Raw genomic sequence first — 12628 nt, forward strand, 5'->3', positions numbered from 1 at the left:
GCTTCGTTCAACGCCAACTGGCACTTCATTCGACGGAGCAGTTGTGGAGATAGACTATTCACGGGTCGCCCACTCAGTGGCATAAAGCTAAGTGCACCGTGCTATTGCGCCCTTATACCGCCTTGTCATCTTGTATATTCATGATTACATTCGAGTAGTGACAACGTGGGGTGTGTGACACCTGCATTAACCAGCTCTTTTACAGACAGCTTTAATTTTCCTAACTATACACGGGATCAGCGTGTTATTATCATTTATACAACTCCTGCAATGCAACCGAGGGGTGGATTAAATCTAGTTGATTATTTTTAGACAAGTGAGAAATTAGAACGAACTACTTTGATTAAACCCAAAAATCACACGTGGATTATTCGAAGTAAGAATAAAGAGGGCTAAAAAATAATCAACACTAGAATTTATTTTTAGAACATTTGAAACCCAGACGATTGGACCCTGTTGCGGAAGAATACGTACAGTGTTGACTCAAAACTGTAACAACAATGGCTGACGTGTATGCCTAGTCGACAGACAATGCCATTTGCTTTGTGTGTGTTTTTGTTGTTGCTTACTGTACATGACATACATTACGTGTAAAATCCAGTTTTTTAACAGGCAACAAACCTTGCAAATTTCCAGAAGCTGCAATCTGAAGCGACCTATCTCTGATTCTAGCAGACGATCTCTCCAATGTTTAACACAAAATCAGCAAACTCTCCTGTCACATAGAACGTCCATTATATAGTGCAATGTCACAATGAAGTTACCGGTCTGAAACATTTAGTCGTTTCTTCTGAGACAATCCTTGTTCTCTTATCATCTACAGATTTACCGCAGTCTTCACCACGCGAATTCCGACAACAGTCAGACTTTCGAACATGTATACAATCTACGTAGGCAAGTATGATACGTCATGACGTCATAGGATTCCTAGCATATTGACGTAATGCTAAACATCCGGTTATCCCGAGTTTTCTCCGTAATACATGTCCGTGGGTTTTTCAATGTTCGGTTATTTCCGTGGCTTCATGCGGAAAGGGAACCGTCGTCTGCAATCAACGACATGGACCATTCTCAGTGCTGCCGACAAAAACATGATTTTAACACAGAATGTAATGTCAGAATAGCTATATAAACGCTATTGTGTTTTAATCGTAGTGTGAGGGAATAGCCTTGCAGCCCACGTAATAATATTCAGTGTGCGTGCGCGTGTTTGAGTGACTTCATCGGTACGCATGCACTTGACGCCATCTTTTATGTGACGTAATTTACGACGCACGATGCTAGCTTTTAGAACAGCTTAGCACTGACGCTTCAAGCAGACGTGACTTTGTTGCAGACGACTAGCTGCTAATCTGTTAGTATCGATGTGCGGGAGTTGTTTGATAAAATGATAAGTTTCTTTAGGATAATAGCCGCTTACGGACATGGTTGTTTAACGACGGTTAGCGGAAAATAGAGTAGCATAAATTGAAGAAGAACCGGATTATTTGCCGGAAGTTAGTGATTCAGGGTCAGAGTTCACTGTAGCGCATGATTATGCGAAATAGTCCAAAGATTTGAGGTCTATATAATGTTTTGGATTTCAAGTGCGCGGCACTCTTTGTTAATCGGGAGTCACCTAACCTTAACTTCAGACTCTTTTGTTAATCGGGAGTCATTTAACTTTAACTAAATTCCTTGTTAACCGGGAAAAGTAAACCTTAGCCGACTTCTTTGTTAAACGGAAGCCGGCCTTCATTACTAACCGTAAGGATTTAATTGTTTAGATCTGTTGTTTAATCATTCTTTGTGAACTAGGAACCTTGCAGTCTACACTAAATAGCTCCTTGTCAATCGGGAGTTCTGTTATAACGCTTGTATAAATTCCTTGCCAATCGGGAATCTGATAGCATCTCATGCACTAAATAGCTCCTTGTCAATCGGGAGTTTTGTTATAACGTTTGTATAAATTCCTTGTCAATCGGGAATCTGATAGTGATAGTATCTCATGCACGAAATAGCTCCTTGTTAATCGGGAGTTCTGTTATAAAGACTTTAAGTCTGAATAAGTTCCTTGTCAATCGGGAACCTGATAATCACCCCCCTTGTTTAAACGACAGTCAGCGACAGTACTGAGACACGACAGAGATAGTTGTGAAGTGACGAGTCTGCGTGAAAGTGACGATGTTTTGATTTCATGCACTTGTAAAATAAAAATGATGTCTTAAACTGTACAACCACGGTGTGGGCTACATTCGTTGCAAGAGAGAGGCCGTTGGCCGTATGATAGCTGAAAACTAGAGTCTACTGCATCGGGGATAAGAGAGGGAAACGGGAAATATTCTTACACTCAAAACAAAACACAACGCGAGGTCAAACAACATCACGAGTAAATAAGAAACATCCCGCACAATCCCCTGGCAGCCCCCGGTTTTAATCAAATCTGCCACATTAAATGGTGACCGTGCACCAGGATTTTAACAAGTTAATAGATCTAGTGAAGTAAATTTGACGGTAGCCCAGACCGTGGTTGATAAAGTGAAAAAAAAAAAAAAAAAAAAAAAAAAAAAAAAAGAGAAAGAAAAGAGAGGAAACGCCTCCAACTGTGTTTGTTTTCGAAGGACGTCGAAAAACAAGGTAAGAAAGAAACATTTTTCATTGTATTTGCTACATTGTTGCTATACGTGTGTAGGATGATTTGAAGCGGGATTGTTGCTATTTTGTATGACGTAGGTTCAGACAGGATTTGAAATGTGTTGGCTTATTATGAAATAAGTTCTGTTACATTCCCATTTATGAAGTTGATATAGTTCATGTTAGTGGAAGTTCGGCGAAGGTTTCGCAAAGATTGAATTGTTTTGGACAATAGAAAGATGGGTATTTTGTCAAGACTAGGGCAAGTCGTGAGCGCTCTCTCACCTAGCTTTCTTACGGCTAAGGGTTCGATGGCAAGGAGAGAAGAAAGAGAAATAGAAATGGAAGACAGTTACCTTCGGGGAGGTCAGACTAGGTGGTCAGAAACACCACGAAGATATAGGTATCCATCACAATATCCAGAGAATGAACAGAAAGGCGAAACGCACATGTCTTTTGACTCAGGGTACGAGGTTGAACGCGAACAGGCCGAGAACGGTCACGTGAATGCTTATGCAGGTCGGGGTCAAGGGTCAGCCAATCATAGGGTAGATGAGGGAACACGTCGCCCAGGTCTATTCATAGAGAGGGAAAAACCCTATCAACATACCAGCAGGAAATCGATTCAGGCCGATAAGTACGATGGTACCTCAATTGATTTGAATGACTACCTAGAACATTTTGATGGGGTGTCGACTTGGAATGAGTGGACAGAAGAAGAAAAGGGGATTCAATTGTCGTTGAGTCTTAGAGGGGCTGCTCAGCAGGTGTTGGGGTATTTGCAACAGGAAGAAAAGAGAGATTTCGTTGCGTTGACCAGCGCGCTGTCAAAGAGGTTCAGTCCTAAAGAGAGAGTGATGTCGTACAGATGCGAATTTCGCAACAGAAGACGTAGAAAGCAGGAAACAGTTGAGGAGTATGGGTTTGCACTCTGTCGCTTGGCTACCAGGGCTTATAGGGACATGGAAACTGGGGCGAGGGAACTCATACTGATAGAACAGTTTATTGGTGGGTTGTCGGAAGAGGCTCTCAGAGAGAGGGTGCAGTTTGGACACCCCAGTACCCTAGACGAAGCAGTGTCGCTAGCCGGGGAATACGTAGCTTTCAAGAATAACGGGTTTCCCGAAAAGACGTTGAAAAAGCCCGAGGACGTTGGGTCAGCGATCCGATACGTAGGAGGAGGGGATGGAAGGAAAGAGGAAAACGCAAACGAAGAAGACATGAGTAGAAAAGTGGACATGTTAGAAAAGAAAATAGAGGAGTTGTCGAGAGGCAGGGCACGGAAGCCCGAGACAGGTAGCTGTTTTGTTTGCGGTGATCCCCAACATTTCGCTCGTCAGTGTCCTAGAAAGAAGGAAAGACAAGGGGGATGGGCACAGCCAAGGGGGAACGCTCAGTCAGCGCAGTTAAACTAGATGGGGTTGCGTTCGAGGCCAAGAACACAGCCCACCGTGAAGACGCAAAGGCCAATCAAGGTAGTAAAGAACAACCACCCGTGAGAGTAAGCATAGCTGCAGGCGCCTGTTGGCTAATACCGGTCGAAGTGGGCATGCAAAAGATAGAGATGTTGGTCGATACAGGGGCAGGCATGACTATTCTCTCGGCAGAAGTTTTTGAAGCTATGGGAGATAGGAGACCCAAGCTTAACCCAGTTAGCAATCGTTTGAGCATGGCAAACGGCGATCCTTTGGGAGTTCAGGGAAAAGGCCGATTCTCTATGAGCATCGATGGGCAAAAGTTCAGGACCCAGATGGTAGTGGGAGAGATCAAAGGGGCTCAGGGCATACTGGGGATGGATTTTCTGAAAAAGAATGCTACCTCTCTTGATTTTGGTAAGGGTACCTTGCATATTCACGGCCGGGCGGTGCAGATGATCAGTGAAGCGAGTCAGACGTGCGCTAGGGTTAAGGTCACGGAATCAGTGAGCATACCCCCCAATAGCGAAAGGTTGGTCAGGGCTATGGTAACGGGAGAATGGACAGGAAAACGGGAGGGACTCATAGAACCCCTACGTCAGGCTAACAAGCACCCGGGTATGGAGGTGCCTAGGGCGATGGTATCTGTCGGGAGCGAGGGAATTTACGTTCCGATTTCGAACTTTTCTGAACATGAGATGCATCTAGAAGGGGGAATGATGGTAGCCTCTATTCAGACAGTAGAGCAGGTGGAAAACAGGAGAATTGAGAAAAAGAGTCACGATAGTCGGGGAGAGAAAGATGGTGTGGGGCTATCAGCGCCATTGACAGACATGATGGGAAAGGTAGACAGGGGAGTGAGCGCCCCAACCAAAGAAAAGTTACTGGGTTTAGTGAGTGAGTTTCGAGAAGTCTTTTACGAGACCACAGGGCAGTTAGGACGGTCCGGAAGGACCAAGCACGAAATCAATGTGGAAGGAAACAGACCAGTCAAAATCCCCCCGCGTAGACCCCCCATAGCGCAGAGAGAGGTGATCGAGGAAGAGGTGAGGAAAATGTGTGAAGCGGACGTGATAGAGCCAAGTGAAAGCCCTTGGGCTGCCCCCGTGGTTCTAGTGAAGAAGAAAGACGGTAGCGTACGTTTCTGTGTTGATTTCAGAAAGCTCAATGCGTTGACAAAGAAGGACGCTTATCCTCTGCCTAGAATAGACGAGTCACTCGATCTCCTGGCGGGTAGCAAATGGTTTTCTACCTTAGACATGGCACAGGGCTATTTCCAAGTTGAAATGAAGGATAGCGACAAGGAAAAGACAGCTTTCAGTACGCATGTGGGTCATTACCAGTTCAAGGTGTTGCCTTTTGGCTTGTGCAACAGTTGTTCGACCTTTCAGAGACTCATGGAGTTAACGCTCCAAGGAGTAGGTTTTGACAGGGTTTTGGTATACGTGGATGACATAGTGGTTATGGGAAAGAGCGAGGAAGACCACCTAGAAAATCTGAGGAGGGTATTTCAGAGGTTCCAGGGGGCGAACTTGAGGTTGAAGGCCGCTAAGTGTCAGTTGTATCAAAAGGAAGTGTCCTTTCTCGGGCATGTGATCTCTGAAGAAGGGATAAAGTGTGACGAAGCAAAGATAGAGGCAGTCAGAGATTGGCCCACTCCCACTACGGTGACGGAGGTTAGAAGTTTCTTGGGGCTAGCCTCGTATTACAGGAAGTTCATTAGAAACTTTGCCGACAAGGCTGTGCCTCTCACGAGTTTGACCAAGAAGCGAGCTATCTTTGTATGGGGTGACGACTGCCAGAGGGCATTCGAGCAGCTTAAGGAAGCATTGATCATGGCCCCAGTGTTGGCTTATCCTCGTAGAGAAGGAACGTTCGTGTTAGACACCGACGCATCGGGATGGTCAGTGGGGGCAGTGCTTAGCCAGGTACAGGACGGGGAAGAGAAGGTGATTGCCTATGCTAGCAAAACTCTATGTCCCAGTAGGCGTAGGTACTGCGTCACGTATCGTGAGCTATACGCAGTGGTCACGTTCGTGAAACACTTTCGCCATTACTTGGCAGGGAGGAAATTCCTCGTACGAACCGACCACAGTTCATTACGGTGGCTTAGGAATTTTAAGAACCCAGAGGGTATGGTCGCCAGATGGATAGCTACGCTAGACTCATATGATTTTGACATGGAATATCGCAAAGGCACACTACACGGCAATTCAGACGCAATGTCACGCAAGCCTTATCGTGCATGCAAACGAGACAACTGTTCAGAGTGCGTAGGCGAGAGCACGCATGTGCATGTAGTGAAACAAGATGCAAAGGAGGGAGAAAGCGGGTCAAACGCCCCAACCCCTGCCGAGGTTGTTCAAAGAACAGGCATAGACGGAAATCAGGTTACTCAGAGTAAATCTGCCCAGCATGAAGCAAGGGACGTAACTGGGGTATTCGTCGCAGAAAAAGGACGTGAGGAATCGCCTCCCGTTAAACACCAAATGGTTACTCGCTCTCAACATAAAACAGGGGAAGGAAAGGAAAAGCGGGATGGTCAGGGAAGCTCTCAGAGTAAATCTGCTTCGTGGGACGAGGATGAGTTTGTTTTGGCACCTAGCGAGTTTTGCCTTCCACCTGGGTACTTTGTGGGCACAGGGGAATCTCTAGAGAAGAGTCTAGGAGAAGGTTCGTGTCCGCAGGGTGACGTTTCTGTCCACTCGGAAGGGGAAGCAGGAACGGGGGTAGCTACGGGTACTATCGGGTCGCCTGAGGGGTCCCGAACCCATAGTGAGGTACCCGGCACACATGATCTCGTGAGAGAGATTGAGTCCGGGGAGGGCGCCTACTCCGCTGCAGCGGACGGGGCAGCCGAGAGAAGTGAGTCAGATCATTTGGAATGTTTAGAGGGGCTACGAAGCGATTGGTCCGATAGTTGGACAACGGAGGAGATAAGACAGTGGCAAACAGAGGACCCGGTAACGCGGGTGGTCATCGAGTTGATCAATAGCGGAGTTGAAAGGCCACGCGGGAACGAAGCATCTCAGTATAGTCAGGCGGTCAAGTCGTTGTTGAACTTGTGGGATAACTTGAGGGTGATAGAGGGAATACTTTACCGACGGATTGCGGCCGTGGGTACTGGTGAACCTCGCACGGTGCTAGTAGCACCTTCAGCAGTGCGTTACCGCATTATGAAAATGACACATGACGTTAGATCGTCTAGTCATTTTGGACGTGACAAAACGTTGTCTAGAGTCAAACAAGTGGCCTATTGGCCAGGGATGCATAGTGATGTTGCGAGATGGTGTGCGGAATGCATCCCTTGCGCGAGAAAGAAACCTGGTCCTGGGAGGGGGAAAGAACCATTACAACACGTAAACGTGGGATCCCCTATGGACAAAATAGCCATTGATATTGTAGGCCCTTTGCCGATGAGCAATCACGGTAACGAGTATATCATGGTAGTGACAGACTACTTTACTAAGTGGGTGGAGGCCTACCCCCTAGAGAATCATACGGCCCAGGCAGTGGCCGATAAGCTGGTCACAGAGTTCATAAGCCGGTTCGGCGTACCTAACTCTATCCATACAGACCAAGGGAGGGAATTTGAGAGTGTGCTGTTTGGATGCATGTGTGACTTACTGGACATTGACAAGACGAGGACTACGCCTTACCGACCGCAAAGCGACGGACTCGTAGAAAGGTTTAACCAGACGTTACAACAGCTGTTAGCCATCTTGGTTAATGAGCAACGGAGTGACTGGGACGATCACATACCTTTCGTTCTTATGGCCTATAGGGCTTCCCAGCAGCAGTCCACTAAGTGTTCCCCTAACCTGCTAATGTTTGGGCGTGAGGTCACTCTTCCTATCGGGATGGTCGTGGGTCCGGCCCCGGGGGAAACGAAGAGGGATTGCCCTAGCCAATATGTGGAGTGGTTACGGGAAGGGTTGGAGCGGGCTTTTGAGTTCGTTCGAGAGAACGTGAAGAGTAGCGCCAGTAGGCAGAAAAAGTCCTATGACAGGAACTGTAAGAGAAGGAACTATGAAGTAGGGTCCCTGGTGTGGAGGTGGTACCCCCCCAAGGCCAATCAGAAGTTAGGCACCGGGTGGACGGGTCCCTACCAGGTTATGGCAGTGAAGGGTTACAGTTCCGTGCTCTTGCAGTATAAAGAGGGGTGTCCCTCTGTGTGGGTGCATAAGGATGACCTTAAACAGTACAGAGGGGTGGAGAAGGCCTAGGGATTAAGGGGCAAGGGGGTGGATTTCATGATAACCTGCTAACCCGCTAACCGGCCAACTGGTTGAAAGAAGAAGAAGATGCCTGGTAACCACCCCGCTGTCTAACGCCAAAGAACATTAGTCGCATAACGTCATTGGCTCCCGGTGGATGGGTAATGCGACACCCTCCCCTGCAAAACCGGTGTCACAGCAAGTCCGTAACCTTCTGTGGGTCAGCAATGCCGCCTTCATCACTCACCTCTAACCTTCTGTGGGTCATCAATGCCACCATCATGTCTCACCTCTAACCTTCTGTGGGTCAGCAATGCCGCCATCATCATTCACCTCTAACCTTCTGTGGGTCAGCAATGCCGCCATCATCACTCACCTCTAGCCTTCTGTGGGTCAGCAATGCAGCTATCATCACTCACCTCTAACCTTCTGTGGGTCAGCAATGCCGCTATCATCACTCACCTCTAACCTTCTGTGGGTCAGCAATGCAGCCATCATCACTCACCTTTAACCTTCTGTGGGTCATCAATGCAGCCATCATCACTCACCTCTAACCTTCTGGGGGTCAGCAATGCCGCCATCATCACTCACCTCTAACCTTCTGTGGGTCATCAATGGAGCCATCATCACTCACCTCTAACCTTCTGTGGGTCATCAATGCAGCCATCATCACTCACCTCTAACCTTCTGTGGGTCAGCAATGCCGCTATCATCACTCACCTCTAACCTTCTGTGGGTCAGCAATGCAGCCATCATCACTCACCTCTAACCTTCTGTGGGTCAGCAATGCCGCCATCATCACTCACCTCTAACCTTCTGTGGGTCAGCAACGACGCCATCATCACTCACCTCTAACCTTCTGTGGGTCAGCAATGCAGCCATCATCACTCACCTATAACCTTCTGTGGGTCATCAACGCCGCCGTCATCACACACCTCTAACCTTCTGTGGGTCGTCGACTTCGCCATGCATTCGGCGAACTGAGAAGTTATAACATTTACGAGTTTCGATACTCTTAACCGGCCAGCACGGACAATAATGCATTTAGCTTTAGCGCTGGTCGGGTTAGATAGCTTGTGGTTGAAGTCAGTTCAACCAGAGAGACAATAATTATCGCATGGATAATGATAAGTTTGCCCGAGGACATTTCGAGGGCACTAGTAAGAAATATTTAGTATGTGTTCGAGATGATCTCTTGCAATTTTATTCAAGTAATTGTTGTTAACAAAATGACATTGAATTTGAGTGGTGGGGATTGTGAGGGAATAGCCTTGCAGCCCACGTAATAATATTCAGTGTGCGTGCGCGTGTTTGAGTGACTTCATCGGTACGCATGCACTTGACGCCATCTTTTATGTGACGTAATTTACGACGCACGATGCTAGCTTTTAGAACAGCTTAGCACTGACGCTTCAAGCAGACGTGACTTTGTTGCAGACGACTAGCTGCTAATCTGTTAGTATCGATGTGCGGGAGTTGTTTGATAAAATGATAAGTTTCTTTAGGATAATAGCCGCTTACGGACATGGTTGTTTAACGACGGTTAGCGGAAAATAGAGTAGCATAAATTGAAGAAGAACCGGATTATTTGCCGGAAGTTAGTGATTCAGGGTCAGAGTTCACTGTAGCGCATGATTATGCGAAATAGTCCAAAGATTTGAGGTCTATATAATGTTTTGGATTTCAAGTGCGCGGCACTCTTTGTTAATCGGGAGTCACCTAACCTTAACTTCAGACTCTTTTGTTAATCGGGAGTCATTTAACTTTAACTAAATTCCTTGTTAACCGGGAAAAGTAAACCTTAGCCGACTTCTTTGTTAAACGGAAGCCGGCCTTCATTACTAACCGTAAGGATTTAATTGTTTAGATCTGTTGTTTAATCATTCTTTGTGAACTAGGAACCTTGCAGTCTACACTAAATAGCTCCTTGTCAATCGGGAGTTCTGTTATAACGCTTGTATAAATTCCTTGCCAATCGGGAATCTGATAGCATCTCATGCACTAAATAGCTCCTTGTCAATCGGGAGTTTTGTTATAACGTTTGTATAAATTCCTTGTCAATCGGGAATCTGATAGTGATAGTATCTCATGCACGAAATAGCTCCTTGTTAATCGGGAGTTCTGTTATAAAGACTTTAAGTCTGAATAAGTTCCTTGTCAATCGGGAACCTGATAATCACCCCCCTTGTTTAAACGACAGTCAGCGACAGTACTGAGACACGACAGAGATAGTTGTGAAGTGACGAGTCTGCGTGAAAGTGACGATGTTTTGATTTCATGCACTTGTAAAATAAAAATGATGTCTTAAACTGTACAACCACGGTGTGGGCTACATTCGTTGCAAGAGAGAGGCCGTTGGCCGTATGATAGCTGAAAACTAGAGTCTACTGCATCGGGGATAAGAGAGGGAAACGGGAAATATTCTTACACTCAAAACAAAACACAACGCGAGGTCAAACAACATCACGAGTAAATAAGAAACATCCCGCACAATCCCCTGGCAGCCCCCGGTTTTAATCAAATCTGCCACAGTAGCAATGGGGTCCGATATTTAGACGAGACAAGTATAATGCCGACGAGTCGGAAACTAAGAATAAAGTAAAAGAATAGGGACTATTTGAATGACGCGCATTTGACACTCTGAGTGATTAGGCTGAAATGAAATTGCCTACAAAATGTCGTCTGCATGACTGCATGTTCGACCCGTGTTGGTCGTTGTATAAATAGCTTAAACAATGACAACTCGTTGATTACTGGAAAATAAACCACTCGTGGGTATTTGCAGCCGCTTGGTAATTCACGAGTGTGCTCCGCACACTCGTGAATTACCAAGCGGCTGCAAATACCCACTCGTGGTTTATTTTCCAGTAATCAACTCGTGGTCATTGTTTAAGCTCTATTTTCTAAACTTTAACTGGCATTTTTGTCAGTGACCTGCATTTTACGTTTTGAACGTAAAACATCTTTTGGAGTGAAGTCTCGAGGGAGGTGGCGAGTTGGTACATAAACAGGCGTCTGAAACTTATACTTTTGTTGATTCTATTTATTTGTATGACTGCGAGAGTGGATCGTGGTGTGGTTAGTTAGTTAGTACTAACTAACCGTTCATAATCACCTTAGTGTGATATTGAAACGTGACAGATGGAAAGTCCTAATTAAGCTACTGTCATAGGATATTTAGCTATCATATTATAATAAATGTGTACCAGTTCTTCTCCTCTGTTCTTGTTGAAAGGAACCTTTTTCACAGCATACTCCTTCTTATCAAGAATGTGTACTGCCTGCAAACAGAAAATGCAATTTAGTAATGAAATCAACACTTGAAAACATGCTGATAAAAATCTCCGCTATTATATGTAGCTTAACCTTATAAGCTCTATTTTAATGTCTGCAGGTTTTCTCTCTTAATTATTGAGTGGATTTAGTTTCTCTCTCTTCATCCTTCATTCCTTGTCTCTCTAACACAGACAGACACACACACACACACGTTTGAAAAAACACACAATGCTACTCACACAGATTCAGAATACTATTCTAAAATAATCACACACACACACACACACACACACACACACACATGCACAGTGGCCTAGTGGATAAGAGTTTAATTAAGACATGGGCCTCCTATGCCAAAGGTTGAGTGTTCAAATCCCGGTCAGTTGCGACTGGTGGGTGAAGGGTGGACATTTTTCTGATCTCCCAGGTCAACTTATGTACAGACCTGTTATAGTGCCTTATCCCCCTGTACACGCAAGCACAAGACCAATTGAGTACGCACTGAAAAGATCCTGTAATCCATGTCAGAGATGAAGATGAAGACACACACACACACACACACACATGTCGCACACACAAATAAAAAAAATAAAAAGTTAAACTGTACAAATCGAATGATCACCCGTACCTTGAATACTGAACCTTGCCCTCCTCTACCCAGCGGCGACACTTCTCTGAAGTCTGCCCCATAGCTCCCTGTTTTTGTCCATGATGATGCCGAACCCTTCTCCATCTTAACAATACTGCACAAAACGTCAGCAAGGAATAATGAGACAACTTTCAAACGGAGTACCCGCACTACAAATGTAATTACTGACGTAAACCTCTTTCATGCCTCAGAAACCACCAACTGTTAGTGTTACAGAAAGTTCCCAAACTCAGAACCGAAAGTACAACGGTTTGCTGGAGTAAAGTGCATTTTTGCTGCCTCTTCACCGCCGATGAACGAACAAGTTATTCACATCCTGCAAATTACTTTGCGAAACGTCACAAAACTTATCTGCAGTTTGCACGGGCTATGCATATTAAAGAAATCCAATAAAAAAAACCTTCAGGTCGCGTTCACTGTTTTTAACCTTTTTTTGTCCAAAGCAAGTCAGTGTTACT

At 45.6% G+C, this 12628-nt stretch overlaps 1 protein-coding gene across 1 annotated transcript in view; it reads right to left on the minus strand.

Annotated features, from left to right (window-relative positions):
- The window catches only part of LOC138973507 (eukaryotic translation initiation factor 2-alpha kinase 1-like), a 37187-nt gene extending 24589 nt beyond the window's left edge, over positions 1-12598 (minus strand). The window contains exons 1-2 of the mRNA XM_070346220.1: positions 12150-12598; positions 11452-11526 (exon numbers count right to left, since the gene is read on the minus strand). Of these exons, the coding sequence (XP_070202321.1) occupies positions 11452-11526; positions 12150-12254 (180 nt within the window). The 5' untranslated portion in view covers positions 12255-12598. The remainder of the gene's footprint in view (positions 1-11451; positions 11527-12149) is intronic.
- Positions 12599-12628: the final 30 nt, after the last annotated feature.

The sequence above is a fragment of the Littorina saxatilis genome, linkage group LG1 (genome assembly GCF_037325665.1).
Source record: "Littorina saxatilis isolate snail1 linkage group LG1, US_GU_Lsax_2.0, whole genome shotgun sequence".
NCBI classification, from domain to species: Eukaryota; Metazoa; Mollusca; class Gastropoda; order Littorinimorpha; family Littorinidae; genus Littorina; species Littorina saxatilis.